Source organism: Staurois parvus, unplaced genomic scaffold (assembly GCF_062004578.1).
Source record: "Staurois parvus isolate SC_StPar_1 unplaced genomic scaffold, SC_StPar_1.0 ptg000226l, whole genome shotgun sequence".
Classification (NCBI taxonomy): Eukaryota; Metazoa; Chordata; class Amphibia; order Anura; family Ranidae; genus Staurois; species Staurois parvus.
In genome coordinates, this window is record NW_028318022.1 from 5193542 (window position 1) to 5214292 (window position 20751).

General features: G+C 39.8%; 1 protein-coding gene across 1 annotated transcript in view; it reads right to left on the reverse strand.

Moving 5' to 3' along the window:
* Positions 1–2172: 2172 nt before the first annotated feature.
* The window catches only part of KBTBD11 (kelch repeat and BTB domain containing 11), an 83709-nt gene continuing 65130 nt past the window's right edge, over positions 2173–20751 (reverse strand). Inside the window, exon 2 of the mRNA XM_089679522.1 lies at positions 2173–19154. Within this exon, the coding sequence (XP_089535648.1) occupies positions 16471–18411 (1941 nt within the window). The 5' untranslated portion in view covers positions 18412–19154 and the 3' untranslated portion in view covers positions 2173–16470. The remainder of the gene's footprint in view (positions 19155–20751) is intronic.

Below are 20751 nucleotides of genomic sequence, written 5' to 3' on the forward strand. Positions count from 1 at the left end.
CCCGCGCCGTTCCAGTGTAGCATGAAAATCTGTCTCCTATGAGGATCTGTCCCCCTTGACGTATCTGCGCATGTGCCAGTTTCAGGCATTAGCAGCCGATCGGCGATCTCCGGCACATGCGCAGATACGTCGAGGGGGACAGATCCTCATAGGAGACAGATTTTCATGCTACACCGGTCTTCAGGGCGGACTGTGAGAGGAGCCTAGCGGGAGCCTAGCTCCGCGGGCCGGATTAAAAGGTCCGCCGGGCCGTGGCCGTAGTTTGCCCATTGCTGATCTAGGGGGTCCTGTTCAGAGGCAACAGCTGTTATCCGGCCTGACGGTGTGGAGAGTACCATATCAGACTAAAGGTCTTGCTGTGTACACTAAGCATTAAAGAAAAAGCGCCCCTTTTCGCTCATAGCATGGCACACTGAGAACTAAGAATCCCTATAATGGCGGCAACAAAAAAAAACCCTCAACAGGTTAAGGAACCCAAGAAGAACCAACAGCCCCTCAACCTCCATCCCAATTCACTTTGCCTCTTTATAACAGAGCAAGATGAACAGGGAAGGCGAATCTCCATAATGGGGGTACAGATTACAACAAAAGCATGACAGGAGTTCTAATCCCTCTCCATTCCATCCAAAACTAAAATAAAAGTTTTGCCTTTAGTCATACTTTAAGTAATAAATCTAAAGTTTGTAGATAGAAAAGTGAATGTCATGTATGGACTGTAAAACAAGATATGTGTAATGGACAAAAGGGGTTTATACAAAACATAGTGTAAGGAAAGGAGGATCTAAGTTTATTTTAGTGACACTGTGCCAATGTTTGATGGATAACATTGGCAGGTTACTGAGCAATATTTCTTGCAACCTGAAATTACTTTTCAACTTGTAGTTCTTTTATAGGCAAATATGAACTTCAGAATAAAGATGTCCTGCAAAGAGACATATAACGATGGGAGTCATGGAAGGATTGTAGACATTTATTGCATGATTGACAACATCCCCGGTAAGGAATGGCTGACATATATTGTTGATAGCTGTATCACTCAATCTGTTTTATCATTATGTATCTCATGCACTCATAACTTTCTTTCTTCCTCTATCTTCTTTTTTATGTTAATATACTTTTATGTATTGTACGGTTCAAATGTGCCATATTTTTGTTGACAATATCACTTTCATACTGTGCTGTTGTTTTACTGTCTACTTATGTACAATAAAATCGTTTGTAAACAAAAAAAAGAGACATATAACGGATCTAATGTCTTGAACCCTAAATGTACAATTTTTTTAGGTTCCCTTAGACATGTAATTTCCATTTATTGGACACATAAGGTTCAAAAACTGAAGAGTGCAATATCTGGTGCAGCTGTGCATGGCAGCCAATCATCTGCTAGCTTCAGCTTATTCACCTAAACCTGGAAGCTGACTGGTTTCTATGCATAGCTGCACCAGTTTTTGCCCTCTCCAGTTTTAGTAAATCAACCTAATTTTGTTACATATTTGTATTGTCTATTTATATCACCACAAGTGTACCTTTTGTTTTCTGTGTATTATACTGTGTACCATCTTTAAAACGTAAAGTGTTATTAAACCCACAACCGTAAAATCAGTCTGTATATGCAGTAAAACATGCTTGTTATACTCACTGTGGAACCTAAGGCATTAATCCTCCACATTGTGTAAAAAGGGTGTTTGATCCTGTCTTCTCTGATCCTCCGCTTCTTCTACTGTTACCAATCTATCTGCTGATAGCACAGAGCTCTAGGAGTCACATGCTTAGTTCAATGTGTATTTTTTTTCTTTGTGCATGGGATCAGCACAGGTCCAATCAGTGCTGTCCAGACAGAGGGTCAGGGGTCATGCAGCCTCGTAGGACAATCAGGGGAAAATGAAAACTCCTTCGACAAAAATTTAACCAGTACTCAGCTGGACACTGATAGAAGTCACAAGACTGCTATGTACTGCAGTTTATATTTACTAAAATAATAGCATTTCTAATTTCTGTGTACTGTGGGAGATCAGATATAGGAAATGCAGGGTCCTGGGTTTAAAAACACTTTACCTCTAGGCATATCTGGGAGCACACACAACCACACACCTACAAAAGACCTCAGTTATGAAAATGTCCCTTTAATGTTTATCCATTTGTTAAATAATGAAAAATAGGCACAGCAGAGAGTTTCTTTAGAACACTGTTATTTTAATATTACAAGTTTGTCTTATAATACAATGCGTTATCTTATAACATTTATCAGAATTGCATGAGATTCAACATACGGAGAAAAAAGCTGAAAGGATGGTCCACGACTAAAATGTGTGTACATATTTACTGTAAATCACATAGTAAAGCAATACTGAGATTTGCAGTTCTCGGAAGGTAAAATAAGTAATATGTGCAAAGGTAAAACTACGGTAACAGCTTAGCTGTCCAATACAAAAACTCAATTAAGAATCATTAGCATTTGTAAATTCTGACACTTGGAAATTAGCTATTAAAAATCACATATTTTTTAAGGAAGGTTAATAAGTGAAAAGCAAGTACAAAGAGGAATTACAATGCATATTAAATGCTGAACTATTATTAAATGCATAGCATTGTGCAGCTTCACAGACCAGTAGAAATACAGAAACATGCCAAAAAATGGCTACAATAAACCAAATTACCCCAAAACAGATCTAGATAAATAAATGCTAATTGTTTCCAGTTCTCGTAAACTAAATTTTCCAAGAAACCTTACTTTTAAAAAATGTGCACTGAATTATAAAAAATTTTTTTTCAAACAATTGCAAATGCATGGCTGTAAACAAGAGCTTCAAAAGTGTGAAATGAAACAGGAAAGGACATATTGTAAGCAAACACTGAGACATAAAAGTATTATTTACATAGTAAAGCGTCTGTAATGTACATAGACAGTCGTATGGACTGACAAACACATAGATTTTCAAGGAACAGTAAAATAGTTTTCATTTTTAGAAGTTTCACACTGATCTATATACATGGAGGTTGATGCCAAGATGGGTGGAAACTAATGTGAAACGTGGAATAAAGCATATTAGTTTAGAAATCATGGCATTTACCAAGTAAACAGAAAAGCACTACCTGTGCTATGAATTTTAAACTTACTAATTTAAAATTTTTAAAAAGTGCTCTGAAACCCCCTGACTGACCTAGCCTTGATATCAAGAGGAAAAAAAAAGCAAAACCAGCGCACAGGTCTATAAGCATCCCAGGAATACTGTCACTCGCTGAGGTGCGGCCCTCTAAAGAAGGCCACAAATGGTGGTCTTGCGACAGGGTATGCTAATGCGTTTCGGGAGACGAACTCCCTTCCTCAGAGCTAAAACAACTAGACATGTTGGAAGCCTATATAGGGAGCAGGATGAAATGTGAGGCCAATTGAGCCTTAGTATTAGCATACCCTGTCGCAAGACCACCATTTGCTGGGACTGTTACATTGATTCCTTGTTTGTTTACATGACTCTTAGTTTGTGAGTATATACTTTTGTCATTTTCAATAAATTTTTTTTTATCACAGTAATGCATGAGGAGAGTGCGCCCTTTTTTGCTTTTTTCCTGACCCAGCCTTGAAGATGGTCTCCAAGCTGAAAAAACTATTTAATCCAGTTATTCATTAAAATCCTGTTTCGTTTAGCCTCCTGTAGTCCTCCTGCCTGTACAAGGAACACAATTCAAGCAGTGGGTGGCCCTGTGGTACAAAAGTCCATTTCTCAATTGACTTTTGTCAAAGGAGCCTGGCAGTAAATTTTCAGCTAAACGGTACCTGTATCCAATCAGATGTAGGCATGGCTCAGGTATTCTGACAGTCGCGGGTGCCAGCTGTCAGAATAAAATAGCCGGCGCTACAGATTCATCCATACACATTAAACAAGAGAAATTGTGTGATTTCTTTAACACAAGCCAATATGGTGGTTGCTTAGAACAGTGATGGCAATCTAAAACAATAAATGTACTCACAAGAGTAGAGACTACAACAATCGTTATGCATTGCTTAGCTGCACTGAGGTCTGCAGAGAGATCATAGACCTTGCTGCGTTCTCTGGTAGAAGTGTACCACAAGGCTGACAGAACAGAATTACAATTCCTTTGCTAGGTAAACAGTTCATATTTATATTATTCAGTTGTGTATTTAGCTATTGCTTGGAGTGCAGCTTTAAAGAAGGAAGGCAAATAATCTAGTCTTCTCTATGCCATGTTACAGTGTCCACTACAATCTTAAGGATGTCAGCTTTGTTCCCATTGGCCCCTTATAGATATGACTTCACAGCTTTACCATGTAATAACATGCCCTAATGCCACTGTCACTGAACATACACATCTCTATGTCTTTAAAAAAAACTGTATATCATATTATGTTCCTAACGAGCAGGGCCCTCTGTTTCCTCTTGTACCAAATTGTATTGTAACTGTAATGTCTACCGTCATTCATTCATGTGCAAACTGTTGGCGCTATATAAATCCTGTATAATATTATAATAATGTTCCCAATCAATAGGCCATAACCTGCTTGGTGGCTGCTGGTCTACCCAAAACTGACTACATATCTCTTTTACAGCAGTCAGGGACTCATCAAAATGTCTGTAAATATATATGACATGCTTTTTATGATTTTATATCAAACTGGCTGTAAATATATATGATATGCTTTTTATGAATTCTCTCCTTTCTTGATTTTATTTCACTACACCCTTTTTGCTTTGCCACAGCTTCAGCAAACATATAACCTTATATTTCAAAATGTAAAGTAGTTTTATATGCCATGATGTGCAGATTTACAAATAAAGTATTTAGGCTCCACGCACACTAGTGTTTTTGTAAGCACCTAGCACTTTTTTTTCTGCTCCTAGAAGCTAAATAGTGTAATTCTGTGTGTCCGTGCACACTACTTTAGGCTATTTTGAGCTTCAGCGTCTAGGAGCAGAAAAAAAAATGTTTTTGTAGAGTTTCTTGGAGCGTTTTTCCAGCAGAAAATTCACTAAGCACTTCTACATACAACTAAAATGCTCCTAACAGTTTTTTCCCAGCTTTTTTTTTTCCTCAACATGTACTGTAAAAACACTAACACTCCAAATGCTTCTGAATGCTACTAAAACACTACTAAAAAATGCTATTACCAGCATTTTTTTAACCAGCGTTTTTTGAACTTACAAAAACTGTGCATGGAGCCTCAAGACAAATGGGTTCACAGGCCAGCTTAAACTATTTAACTATTTTCACTCCTTATTTACCTTTGTACCAAGGATATGCAAACCTGTGACCTTCTGTCACAGTCTAAATGACTTCCAGAAACAAAATTGTTTTTCTTTCGCGGTTTGACACACAGATTAACAGAATAAACTGAATAAACACATCAAACAACACTCACTTGTGCACAATACTAAAACGTCTTAAACCTTAATGCCTTACACATACAGTACATATAAAAATACTAATCAATACATTGGTAGATATCTGATTTCACAAAATAAAGGAAACAGATTAAGAGTTTCTGATTAGGAATGATACCAAAAATTGAACATCTAATAAGTACAACCATACTCAAATCCACCATTAAGATGTTAAACAGACCTGGAAGATGAAAGGTAGGGTCCCACAAAATCCTTTCCTTCTCTAGATGAAATATGTCATGTTGATCAGTTGGGTTTAATACTCTTAGGCACAGACCTGGAACAACCGTACATATCCAAAATTTAAATTTTTGTGCTTGTTCTGGATCATTGAAATTACTGAAATCTGAGGAAGCCAGGTAACTGGTATTTTTCGAAAACCTAAACAGAAGATCATTTTGGAGAAACACTATCTATTTGGTCACCAGAAGTTGACATTCACTTGACAGCACTTGATAGAGAACACCAGTCCTTGTTTTTCTCTCAGTATGGGTTTCCTTTAGGGTTTATTCACATTACCATTCCTTGCCATACACTACCCAGATCAGCATATTTCTGCAACAGGTCCAGCCAGGTGTTTCTGACTAGCTATAGCCATTTAGCCCATACAAATCAGTGAAAGGATGAGAGACTTCATAGCTGTCCTCTTCCAATCGCAGTTTTAGCCTGTCATTGATTTGTGCAGGCTTCCTAGTTACAGTTATGGAAACACCTCGCCATACTCAAAATAGGCTGACCTGAGTGGTGTATGGCCAGGAATGTCCAGGTGAATGAGCTCTTAAAGGCTTAGTTCACCTTTTAGAACAAGTTTCATGCAACACCCAATATAGGGTGTAACATGAAGCATGGTTACATACAGCATCCAGCTAACTCTAACTGCCCCCCACTTACCTAAATGGCAGGGTGCGTCTTCCAGAAGCATTTTGTTATTATTTGAATATAGCACTCTGTGTATGGCTTCACCCACACAATTGTGTCCTCAAGGTTCGGTGTCCATTAATAGCAAAGAATACAAGTCCCTTATAGAGAGTTTGCAAAGAGCGGGGTGACATCACTGCAATTGTAGTCCATTCAGAACTCCTTCTAGCCCATAACATAAGGTCTGTACCTCTTGGGGCTGAGGAGGAATAATGCAGGAACCTGTGTATTACACCTACAGTATGATGCACTAATTGCAGTTATCATTGCTGATGCATTCATTATATTTTTTTATTAGTTTGACCAATTATAGTTTCTCACACAGAGAGCTGTGGTCTGCAGCCTATTTTGAGAGAAACTACAACTAGGCTTTTAACAGCTGATTTCTGATCTACATTGCTTTAAAGCAGTAGTCTCAAAAACTGTGGCCTGAGGGGTGGATGTGGCCCTTTGCTTGCCTTTATCTGGCCCTTTGGGGCACTCTTCCTCGCCCTGATACAAGACACTAATCCTCCCACTGACTCCAACACTTGTGTATACTTCCTGCTACTGACATCAACAACAAGCATTATTCCTCCCACTGACACCAATGATGAGGCATGATTCCTCCACTGACACCAATGATGGGGCACTATTCCTTCCACTGACAGCAAAGATGGGGCACGATTCCTCCCACTGACAGCAACGATGGGGCATAAATCTTGCAACTGACATCAACAACAGGCATTATTCCTCCCACTGACACCAACCATAGAGCACTATTCCTCCCACTGATAGCAAAATTACGGTACTATTCTGCATACTGACACCAACAATAGGCCACTTTTCTTCTGACCAACATGACGCCAACGATGAGGCACAATTTCTCCCAGGGACACCAACAATGGAGCGCTATTCCTCCCTCTATTATCAAAGATGCATTGATTACTCCCACTGATGCCAAGACAATTTCTACTCCCAATGGCCACAGTCCAGCCCTCCTAAAATTCAAAGGACAGTAAACTGGCCATTTGTTCAGAAAGTTTGGAGAACCCTGTTTTAAAGCTTATAATACTAGTGCTTTAATTATAATGTTGTAATAGTACTGACATTTTTCTGGACCATTTCTTGGTAGCATGCCACCTTGGGATCATTGCATGGCAACAGCCATCAATACTTTTTTGCTGACAATATTTTTAAGCTAACATAAAGCAAATATGTGTAGAGCCATACAGATTGGCTTCTTTGACAAGAAAGTAACACTGAAATATGACTAATTCTGCTGTGCAAATATTAGTCATATGTCCTTGTTCCTGCATGTAAAGCTTGGCAGCATCTGTACAACATGTTTTCAGTTCACCTACAGTCACTGTAGCTAGGTGTTGTCAACTTCTCTTTGACATCTATAAATCTCTGGAATAGTATAGAAGGCATTGGAATGATAGGAGGAAAGAGTACTTTACAGGACTGCTAAATATTGGTCGTGGGAATGGCATAATGGAACTGAATAAATTTACACGGCAGACTAACATTCACATAGTTTCAGAAAAGTTTTACTCACTAAAGTGGTTGTAAAGGCTCAAGGTTTTTTACCTTCATGCATTCTATGCAGCAACCCCCTTCCCAGCCCCCCCCCCAATACTTACCTGAGCCCCATGGTGATCCAGTGATGTGAACAAGAGCCTCGGCTCTCCAGGGACTCTCCCTCCTCATTGTCAATCACAACCAGTGAGCCAATGAGAGAGAACTGGCGGGGCCAGGATGTGGCTGTCTGAATGGACACGCAGAGCAGCGGCTCAGGAGTGAGCTTGTGTGGGTGCTCCCATAGTAAGTTGCTTACTCTGGGGGCACTCGGCAGGAGGAATGGGCCAGGAGCACTGGAGGCGGACCTAACAAGAGGAGGATAGGAGCTGCTCTGTGCAAAACTGCCGCACATAGCAAGTTACTATGACACGTTTGTTTTTGTTTTTTTTTTACTTGCCTTTAATATTACTTTAAATACTGAAGGTATATGTTCTCAAAGTAATAGTAAACCCAGCACTTAAGAGTTTACTCTTTAAATGACAGAGTTGTTGAATATGTGCTCTGGATCTTATTAAACAGCCAAACTTGGGTCAGTGCTTGCCAGTGGCTGTTCCATAAACACAACTTTATTTACAGAGAAAATCATCCAGTAACATAATACATGAGACAATACCAGAAGAGATTTAAATGATGATTTTAGGAACAGAAAATACATATACAGTATGTATTGTGTGAGATCATTCAAGTAGATAAGTACTTTACAAAATGTATCATTCTGGTGGACTGATCAGCATAAAGTGCAGGTTACATTGGGGTTGATATTAGGTCTAGTGCAATGGGGTTAGGTTAAAGAAATCTTCCAATGGGGACAAATGTTCTGGGGGCAAGTGTCCTAGAAGGAAATTTTCCCTACCTTGGGAGATTTGCTCTAACTTACTGTTGTATTTCTAAGTAAGGAAGTGAAGAGAAATGTCCCCAATGGTACAAAGACAGAAAAAAAACACCTAGCAGGGATGTTAACGCTTCCCTAATCTATCCAAAACTACAAAAAACTGCCTTTAGTATACATACACTTTAATTTTAAAGTGTAACTTCTAGGCTAAATTTAAAATTCAGGCCCAAGTTACACTGATAAGACACATTTTATTACCCCACTGATAACGCTTTTCTTCCCTCAATCAATCTAGTACATGTATAGTGATTCTGCCAGTAAAGTTGTCATGGCTGCTGCACTTGGATAGGTGATACCTCTGAAACATTTCTCCAAAACTGTCTCTCATCCATGTGGTACATACCTGCAAGACTTCAGACACACACCTTCACACTACCTCCATCGCTACATAGCAATATTGACAATTTACCTCTGTAATTCATGTGTCGCTAGGAATCGGTAATAGATGTCATTAACTGCAGTGCCAATCACATTCAATTTTAAGGGCTGATTTAGGTTAAAGTGTAGGATTTAGGGTATGGGTTACCTTTAAAGGTTCATTTTAGATTTCAGAACAGTGGATAAATATAGACTAAAGGTACTGTATATGAAGGTTCACCTCATAACGGCATTGACTATCTTTATGGCAAAGATTCAGCAGGAAATATTAGACTGTACAGTATCTCCCTGCTAGAAAATAAGGATTAAGTATACCTTTTATTCTTGATTCCAGATATAAACAGATATAGTCTAAAACACTATCATAAGATAGTGGAAAGCTGAGTGTACTCTAGAAACTAGTATAGTATCCTGAAGAAAAAGACTTTCATTAGCTTCTTAACAGAGCATACAGAGCTGTGCAAAAAGTTTCAGGTTGTAAAAAATCCTTGACAGCAGTTTATAAGCTTTAATCATTTTTTGGTGAGGGAGGAAGGGTTTGTCGCTGAACCATTAAGTTATGAATTACATGAACTGTGGACTGCCTGCAGCCAGCAAAAATGAACACTTAGTTTATGCAGAACATGAGATTCTCAAGGCTTGGATTTTCCTACATGCAAACAGTATTTTCCCTTTTCTCTTTATTTTTAAAACCTGTCAATTTTCTGTATAAAAGGCTGCAAAACTGCATGTAAATGAATTCCTGTAACTAAACCAGTGGAATATTATATTTCTAAAGAATGTAATAAGCCACTTAATACTTTTACTTAGAACTGCTCTCTGTGGTTTCAGATTATGTGTTGCTCATACATGAAAGAGTAAAAAAAAACACTCAATAAAGAATGTAAAAAAGCAACTAACAAAGTAAAAACATTGCTGAACTGCAGATTACAGGAACTGACAATTGTCCATGTCACTACTTTACTAAAATCAGAAAGTTCACTCGATCAACCTTAAAGTAGGTAGCTGCAGTGTCAAGCAACCATGTGCCAGATGGGGGTGCTCTGTCTGGCATGGCAGCTAAAGTTATAGGGGTGAGATCTATACTGGGGTGAGCTCTGTCTTTTACTGGAAACCTTCCTTAAAGTTGAAAGTGGACTTTGCGGGGGGGGGGGGGGGGTGGATATCTGTAACGGGGGGGAGATTTTGGGCAAACTCTTTCTTTCAACCAAAGGCTTCCTTAAATCTGACTAAGTGGACTTTGGGAAGGGGTGAGGGAAATCTGAACTGGGAGAGGGGGGTGGCTCTGTATTTTAATGGAAGCCTTTCTTTAATGTGACTGGTAAGTGGACTTCAGGGGGGGATCTGTACTGGGGGATATGGAGGTGGGGGAGCTCTATATTTTAGTGGAAACCTTCCTTGATTCTGACTGGTAAGTGGTCTTCAGAGGGGGAGGACAGAGGGAGATTTTAAATGGGGGAGGCTTCCTTGAATTTGACTAGTAAGTGGCCTTCGGAGAGGGAGGGCAGAGGGAGATCTGAAATAGGGGGGCTTCCTTGAATTTGATCGGTAAGTGTCCTTCGGAGAGGGAGGGCAGAGGGAGATCTGAAATAGGGGGGCTTCCTTGAATTTGACTGGTAAGTGGCCTTCAGAGAGGGAGGGCAGAGGGAGAATTGAAATGGGGGGGCTTCCTTGAATTTGACTGGTAAGTGCCTTCGAAGAGGGAGAGCAGAGGGAGATTTGAAATGGGGGGGCTTCTTTGAATTTGACTGGTAAGGAGACTTTGGACAGGGAGTTTGATATGTACTGAGGGGATTTGGGGGTGGGGGAGACTCTTTAAGTAAAGCCTTCTAGTAAGTGGACTTCGGGGAAATGCACATATCTGTACTAGGGGAGGGGGGATTAGGGGGATCTGTCTTTAAGTGGAAGCCTTCCTTAAGTCTGACTAGATGTAATAGGCCATGTAGTTTGCTGGACCATTATTAAATGACTCATTTTCCATATCACTCTCAAGAGTTTTGTTTTGACAACAGTTGGGTCTGTGTTGAATATCTAAACAACTGAGAGCTTATTCCCTATTTCTAGTTTGGTCATTATATACAGTATGTGCAAAGATTCAGACGTATTTAGTAAGATGCATTGGTAACGTACAAAATAATCTAAGTATAAAAACCTGATAGGATAGAATGGGTTACTGCTCTTGGCTCATGCCTCACTAAACAAGAAGTCTACACCGGACATGATAGGCTTGAGTTTCTCCAGCAAATGAAAGAAGATTTTCTAAGGTGTGCAGAAACCTAATCTTACCATTTACTATGGAAAACCTGTTCTTTTGGAAAGGGAAAACATTCTGCACTCTTTCACAACTAACACTTCAAAAGCAATAGTCACTGTGGTACCTAAGGCCCAGGGACTACTGTGAGTGTGTACAGCTCTCAGCTACCTAAACAGCTGTATTTAGCCTACTAGAGACATGGTTTATGATTCTTTGTTGTTAGTTATTATTCTTTGCATGTCCTCAGCTCATTGTACTGTCATTCTAAAGTTGACCATATATTACACAATCCGATTATACAATCTCCATTAGATCTGCCATCAACTACTTAATGCAAAGGCCTGAATGATTGGATTCAAATGGAATGGATTATCTAAGTTTGTTGGTATATTACATAGCTTTGGTAAATCTAAAGAAGGCTCTATGGAGATTGTAAAATTAGAGTGTAGGCTTGGAGGCTTCTAAATATAATATATTCTGTTTTTTTACTCTTTGAAAACAGGAACCACATAATGTCATTGCCTACTCAGATTCTAAATCATCAGGCTTATTCAGTTTAGTGATGCATTGAACACTAAGGGGTGTATTTATAAAAAAATGAAACCGCATATATATTCGTTTTATGAGAATGGCAGCTAAAACAAATGCTATTGGGCTTTTTCTTTTTAGGCTGTTTTTCATCCATACAAAATAGAATTCATGAGGAAAATGCTGCATAGTACATCACACCTGGCCCTTTGGCTTCCCCTATCCAGCCCTCGATGCCATCACTGTAAGCATGTCTGTCTGAGCCTTTCAGCTTCCTCAGTGAGGCACCCTGACAGAAGTCCGTATGGAGAGCTGCAAGAACTGGAAGGAGAGAGCCTGAGCAGCTGATCAGCACAGTGGGGAGGCTCGGTTCCGGAGGGAGAGCTTTGCCTTGGAGGCGTTCCAATGCTCTACTATCCGGGCAAGTTTTTCCTGTGTCAGTGCCCGCACACTAAAAATCCCAGAAGCCATGCACCTGATCCTCACTCCAGGTCAGGATCTGCCAAAATCCCTGCTGTACCAATCTCAGGCTCTCTTCCTTCAGTCACAGTGCTTTTCAGTGGGCATTTGACAGGTGGTGAGGAGTTGTTATGTCACCCTCTCTCTGCCTGATTTCACCCTATAATGTTGCACTACCGTTCTGCAATTCCATGCATTGCACAGGGTTGCGTTGTGGCCCCAATAAACTCAGTGGGCGAGATTGACAAGTGGCATCACTTAGCCACCTGTTTTTACCACCAACACCTCCGCTCCCCAAAAGTCTGAAAAAGATCTATTTTGTTTTTTACATACTTGGGGACCTTCCCAGGTCCAACATTAATACTGAGAAGAATTAAATTTGGTCCTCCACAACAGTTCCAGTTTCTCATTTGGCCCCTTTGGAAAAAAAATTGGCCACCTCTGCCCTATGCTATGAAGAAGTGGAAGGGTGAAGTGTTTTGCAGTCCTGTCTTAGGGTGACAACACTGCTCCTCTATAGATACAGTACAACAAGTGAATATTGTCACCCTAGGATAGGAAGTATGTTACTGGCATGACTGCCAAGTGGAAGTAAAGGAAAAATGTCTGGACAAAAAGAAAACTAATGCAGCTGTCACCTTTAAGGACTGGCAAGATGCAATATATGTTATTTTTCTTCTTGGGTTTTATATATTCTTTAGAAGGCTTATAAACAGTATGTACTACAGGCATAGGCTTTAGAAGAAAAACCTACCAATTTCCCTTATAAAATAATGGCCAAACAACCTCATTTTTCTGTGTAAAGGCCATCAATAATATTTTCATTTTTAAAGCAGCTGTCACTTATATTGCACCTCTAGAAAGTGTAAGCTTGGATCACTTTAGGAAAAGAATGTGACATGATGTAACAATATGCGGGTTATTTCTATCACTGTTTCCACATTAACATTTTTGGACATGTAGCAGCATATCACAGTACATTTGAATTTGAAGAACACTAGTAGTAATATAATACAACAGAAAAATATTCGTGTTTGTTAACGATCTGCTTAAAAAAGTATATCCAGTTGTGATGTTAGGAATATTTGTGTTCATGGATGTACAGTATTTTCCAAACCCATTAAATGAACATGAACTAAATTGCTTTGTAATGGAATGTATAATTGATTTTCCGGTAAAACTGTTTTCACAGTGGGGGCTTTTCCATTCCAATTCTTCCATCTTACTGCATTTACAAACAAGACCCAAATATGTCTCTCTGTGACTATACATGTGACTTAAGTATCACTGAGCAGCATTTATTTTCCAGGACAAAAAAAGCAGTTTGTACACAGAAATGAACATGCTACAATAAACCATTATGTATACCCACTGACCTAACATGTAAATATTAGATCATCAATATAATAAAAAGTGAACCTGATAAACTGAACATAAATCTGAATATACCCTTTATGGAGGTCAGAACATTTTTCCTAAGTGTTTGTTTTATGGATACCTTTTTCAGCGGTATTTCACATAAAAGCTGAACTCCAAGCAAAAAAAAAAAAAAAAAATAATCCAGTTATGTATAAATTGCAAATCAGTAAATCTATTTTTATACAGAACTAGCACAAAAACCTAAATCTTTTTGAATATAAGCCTCCTGCATACCCATGTAGAGTGGCACTGGAAGTTCTGATTATTTTCACAGAAATGTCCATGAACACGGTTACATGAGGGAAGAGCAGAGAGATAACCTCATCAGTGTGTTGCTGCTCAATCTTTGTGCAATCAAACTGGGGTTGTTCCAGGACAAGGTTTGAATTGCTTAAAGTGGTTGTAAACCCTTAAATATACCCAGTGAAGTGACTGGCCTCAGGTAATAAACAGAGATGAAACAAATCCTCCTACATAAGTTGTACCTGTTTATCGACAGACTTCTCTTCTCTACATCCATTCAAAATCCAGAATTTATACAGCTTGTCTGAGAGTTCAGACAATGGGGGCAGAAATTACACTCTTCAGAGCTCAGTGAGGACAGTTGATTGGAAGGAAAGGACACCTCCCAAGCCCCTTTCACACAGCTCACAGTAACAAAGCTGAGGCTCTCAAGCTGCTGGTGGTCCCTCCCCTGTCAACATTTTTCTCTTGGTGTCAGCAAAACTTGTCAGAAGTGACTCATGCTGATAGCAGAGAAATCAAGCACCAGACAAAAAATGACACTTAGTGCTCTTAACTGATACAAGTACACAATATAGAGGGATATGCTTTGTTCATATTTCATGTCTGAGGTTTACAACCACTTTAACTGCAGTGTAGTCTTTAGAAAGACTGTAGGACTTGGATGATTTGTTGTCTGCCATGTGTGCCTGGGTCAAAAGACTGTCTGGAAAAATTGAAACAAAACAAAAAAAAAAAAGCCAACACACACACATATATATATATATATATATATATATATATATATTGTGTGTGTGATTGTTTGCCGAGAGGCAATCGGTGCGATTCCTGTCTGAATCACATGTGGTTTCCTCCACTGCTCCTGTGTGATCCCAGCATAGCAAGGCAGGGAAGTGCCATCTAAGAAGTGCAGTAATGGGCAGACAGTTTATTAATGTTATAACAAACCACATGTTAAAAGTACATTAATCATGTCCGCTTGCGGTGCTCACAGGACTGGAGGAGATGTAGGAAGTTCCCGCACTCCTGTGAGTATAGGGCGGAAGTGATGTCAGCTTGGAGGCGGACCGCCTAAACATCTCCTCCAGCCGTGTGAGAACCACAAGCGGCCGTGATTTAGGAATTGACATGTAAGAAATATTATGTACTTTTAATATGTGAATTGTTATAACATTGCTGCACTTCTAAGATGGCGCTTCCCTGTCTTTTTATAGTGGGATCACACAGAAGCAGTGGGGAACCACATGTAATTCGGACAGGAGCTGAACTGCATTCCTGTTCAAATTGCATGTGATTCTTTGCAGTTCAATTTGAGCCCATTCATTTTGTATGGGCTCAAATCGCACCGCACAGATATCGGTACTCTGTATCAGCGAGTACCGAAAGTATCGGTACTTGTACTCGCCGGTAAAAAACTTTATCGGTCCAACCCTGCATTATATTGCTCCACAGTACCTTCACAGGCAACAGGGTTACCGTTCTCTCTTTTTTTAGTACGCAAGAAAGTCAAGGCCACTTATTAAAATATAACTGTACTCTAAAGAGCACACTTATATTTGAATTGATGAGCTGTGATGACACTTTGACCCCATCAAGGATAGTCCATAAGCTACTGTAACAACAATTCTTGTAGTAGTATTGCTGTTGGAAACATGGTTGGAAGATTGTTGCTATTGACTATATGTGAATATCTACAAACACCAAATAAAAGATATTGGTCCTGGGGTAACCTGGCTACTAAGTTCAAGCCCCAGATAATTCCCAACTGGCTTACATATAGACAATGCCAAAGTTCATTGTGTGAACACATATAATTTTTATCTGTCAAACTGCAACGAAATGTCACCAACTACATGCATAAACTTTGCAAGCAGTAAGATTTTTGCCAGTCCAGCAATGCAAGCATTAAAAGCATATAATAGTAAGGGCTCAATATCAGGCGAGAATAATACATGCTGTGTGTCTCAGCTGTACTTTACTCTTTGTATAATGCCAGCAATAGTGTAATCACGCATGCCTAATTGTGAGTGATCACATCTTATGGTATAGGTACGGAATATTGCTGTATGAGAAGGTTAGAGTTAGTAGTTTATTCAATACAAGTTCCAAGGTCTGGTAGTTTTTCTCAGACATAATTCATCTGAATTTGATTGCTTCACTACAATTGTACTTCCCACCACATGGCTCATTTAAACACAGTAAAATCACTACTACATGCAATATTATGCTGATAAGGGTTTATGTGCTGGTTTTAAATTACAAAAATGCCTACTTAGTTATTCATGTAACCTGTACAGTGACATGCATGATTTGTGGTACTGTGTGAACTTGGCCTATATGTATTTATTTGGTCATCTTAATTAATGAACATTTAAAAACATGCCAATGGAGAAATATAATTATGCATATCTAGGCTGCTAATGGGCTGGTTTGCTTTCAGGCAAGTACAGAATGAATGGATATAAGACCCCCTTAGCATCTTCTGGGGAGTGGGAGAGCTCTGGCTCACAGTTCCATATATCTCCCCCACTTCCCTCTGATGGCAAAGGTAATTTCATGGTGAAAACACGATTTACACAATAGATATTACCTCCGATCACTGTGCATCGGAATGGTAAACTGGGGGTTGGTGGTCCTGGGCCAGGACGTAGGTTGACCCCCTCACTCCAATGCCTGGCCATGGAATTGTAGGTGAACACACTAAGACCATGCTCTCGACTGACATCAAAACGGTAGATGCAGCCTTTATGAGACACCATACCAGCAGAACGCCGTCGACTATTGTTATACGGACACTCCTGCCATTCATTTCTTTTGGGATCGTATTTCAAAAGACGGTAGAAAAGAGTCCCACCTGACACATAAATTTCACCATTACAGGTTGTCGCTTCATGTGCCACAGCAAATGCACCCTTAGGTAATGGTGCTACTAGGCTCCAACGGTCCATTCGAGGATCATACTTTTCCACTGTGAAGAGGCACTCACCCCCAATAGCATACAGATAGCCATCAAGGGCCAAAAGTTTTAGCTGGGAACGAGGCTGTGTGAGTGGTCGTATCTTTTCCCAAGAATCAGTTAATGGGTTATAGCAAAAGACCTGGTCAGAAAGTTTTGCCCTGTCCCCACTACCTTTAATGCCCCCGGCAAGGAAAAAATAATTATAAAGAACACACACCCCACAGCCTTTAGTGTTTACCTCTTCCGGTAACTTAGTCAGAGACCTCCAGCGCCCAGTACTTTCATTGTAGCACTGCACTTGATATGTAGTTGGATCATCCTCCAGCGACACAACTGAGGAGGGACTCTGTGGCCTGCTGCTCTCTCGGCTTTGGGGTCTACTACTGCTGCTCAATCGCTCAAAGGCATCATTGATTTCTGCCACTACCAAATACTGTTTTCCATCCATTCTACGTTGCAAAATCAGGTCTCTCTCTGCCCCAGTCAGTCGGCCGTAGACTGCTGGATCTCTCAAAACCTGAAGGAAGTTGTCACTCATGAATTTGTAGGCTGCCTCTTTAAGTTCATTCAATCTCTGCTTTTTAGCAATGTAAAGTACTTGATAGCAATTCTTGAGTGATATCTGGGATCTCATGCTATCCATGGCACATTGCACAGCACACGGGATCTGTAGGAACTTTGCCCCACTAATTACTTCCACCACGTTATCTTGCTTTACCTCAAGCTTCATGCTATATATATAATCCACAAGCAACTGTAAGGTCTGGTAACTTACACCCTTAATTTTAAGAATGTCTCTTGAAGATCTGGCTCTAAAATAGTCACTTTTCTCAGCTAAAATGGATTTATGAGCTCTGATTCTCTGCCCCCCAGTCACTTCAATCACAAGGTCTGGTTCTCCCAGCGGTTCAGTGGACGATGGTATATTCCTGTCTTGGTTACAGCTAGACATATCCGGGTCATGATTACCAAAATCTTCCTTTTTTCTGCTTTCCCACTGTGGTCTTTGCACTTGCTCCGGTAGACTATCACTAATTGACACAGATTCAGATATACTCCTTTCCTCATTATCCTCTTCAAATTCATTATTCATATCCCACTGGCTTCCACTCAGTACTATGCTCCCTTCACTGAGTGGTTCTGAAACTGATATGTCCTCAGCATCATTGAAAGATGTTTGTTCTGGGCTCTCCAAGTTATGCATGGCACGCACAGCTGGACTGGTTTTATGACTGTATCCACCATTGGACTCAACATGATGCACTGAGCTGCCACTGGCCTCCACCCCACCACTAGAGACATTGCCATACTCACATGTCCTTTTTGGAGTAGTCCCTGCTTTCACATCATTTATGTTCAAATTGTCAGGGTAAGGTGCAATAGATACTGCGTTTTCCATGTCCTATAGCTTCTTGAAGCTCAAGTTACATAACATTTGTATTTTCTTGTGGATTCTATTGCTTCTCTTTTGTTTTACTGGCAAAATACCAAAGAGGATTTGTTTCGACACTACACCTTTCTCAAAGGTTGAGAGCCAAGAGGTGTGTCAGGGCTGCAGCAGTTGCAAATAAAACTGAACTCTTGAACTTTACAATATTTTCAACCCTCTAATGTTTGCTCAGAAAGGATTTTTTTCTGATTATATCTTTCCTTTTCAAATTAGCAACGTTCAGGTTATATGCTGAGCTCTCTCTGTAATAGATTTCACATACAGAAACTGTATTAAAAAAGAAAGAACTACAGTTGCCTGCAGTTGACTGTTCACATTGCGGAATTGTACATTGCATGTAGAATGTAAATCAGGGATTTTGAGCTTATCAAATAATCCATTATTGTGCAGAGGACACAAGTAGAAAATTTGAAGTGGTCAGAAGAGTTCTGCATTATATACAGTTATCTTTCAGCTGGAGAAGCGCCACGATTATGAATGACATTTGATTATCTTTAAGGTGACACTGCTGGGACGGATATATTTCTCTTCAGAAGTTAAGCAGCTTTCAGTTATACTTGTCAGCTTGATCATCCGCTGAGTTCAAGTTCTTTGCCATGTACTTGTGCATCCACGTTGCTAAAATATACATTTCCAATGTCTTGAAAATCATACATAGTTTTCCACTGGACTTCAAAGAGTTTCAGCTTGCTCTGTAATATAAAAAAAAAAGTCTTATAATGTCGAACAGACATTACAGATATACCATGCATCACTTTTCTATTAAACCAGCATACAAAAGCTATTTGTAGTCAACTACACATAAAAAGTTTATATTTTTGTTTTGGACAGATGAACACTTAGCTGAATCAGCCATCATTTTCTTTTGAATCCCATGGATTTCTAACCAAGACATTATGTGCATCTCTATTCACTAACTTCCCATAACCAAAGTGCCAGCACTAGTTCACACCACAATCCCTACATTCAGTGTTTCCACATGCACATTTACATGTATTTTTAATTCATTTGTAATGCATTCCAGTGTTTTTATTATTTTTTGTAGATGAAAAATACACTATACTGCCAAAAGTATTGGGACACCCATCCAAATCATTGGATTCAGGTGTTCCAATCACCTCCATGGCCACAGGTGTATACAATCAAGCACCTAGAAAATAAAAGGTGCGGCGCACCAATAGCTAAAATCGAATACACAACCAATCAGATAACATACATATACCTTACTTGTGGGTATAGAGTGACAAAATGTGCACAATGCAAGGTATAAGTGATAAAAGTGAGCACTGTCAATGTGCTAAGTGTTCATGATCATATGCAGTCCTATAGATAGTTCATAAAGTGCTAAGGAGGTGATGATCCATCTGAGAGGGTCTCAGACCAGTGCACCTCACAACATTCTGGTGACGTGCCGTGAAAATGTTAGGAATACGCACTCACCAGATGCGCAACCTTTAAGCGCATATATGTATAAGTAAAGCTCAAGGATGAGCTTCACGTTTTGTCACTCTATACCCACAAGTAAGGTATATGTATGTTATCTGATTGATTGTGTATTCGATTTTAGCTATTAGTGCACTGCACCTTTTATTTTCTTTGATTATTCTGGAGGATTTTTGGTTTAGCTTTGGTGCATTGGCTGCCTATTATTGTTGTAGCGCTCACTTATTTTACCATATTACTAATCAAGAACCTAGGCAGACTGCTTCTACAAACATTTGTGAAAGAATGGGTTGCTCTCAGGAATTCTCAGTGAAATTAAGTGTGGTACCGTGATAGGTTGCCACCTGTGCAATAAGTCCATCTGTGAAATTTCCTTGCTACTAAATATTCCATGTGTCAACTGTTAGTGGTATTATAACAAAGTGGAAGAAACTGGGAACAACAGCAACTCAGCCACAAAGTGGTAGTCCATGTAAAATGACAGAGTGGGGTCAGAGCATGATGAATCGCACAGTGCGCAGAAGTCACCAACTGTCTGCAGAGTCAATAGCTAAAGACCTCCAAACCTCATGTGGCCTTCAGATTAGCTTCATGGAATGGGTTTCCATGGTCAAGTAGCTGCATCCAAGCCTTACATCACCAAGTGCAATGCAAAGCGTTGTATGCAGTGTTGTAAAGCACGCCACCACTGGACTCTAGAGCAGTGGAGACGTGTTCATACTGTCTGGCAATCCAATGAATTTGGCAGTTGCCAGGAGAATGGCACTTGCCTGACTGCATTGTGCCAAGTGTAAAGTTTTGTGGAGGGGGGATAATGGTGTGGGGTTGTTTTTCAGGGGTTGAGCT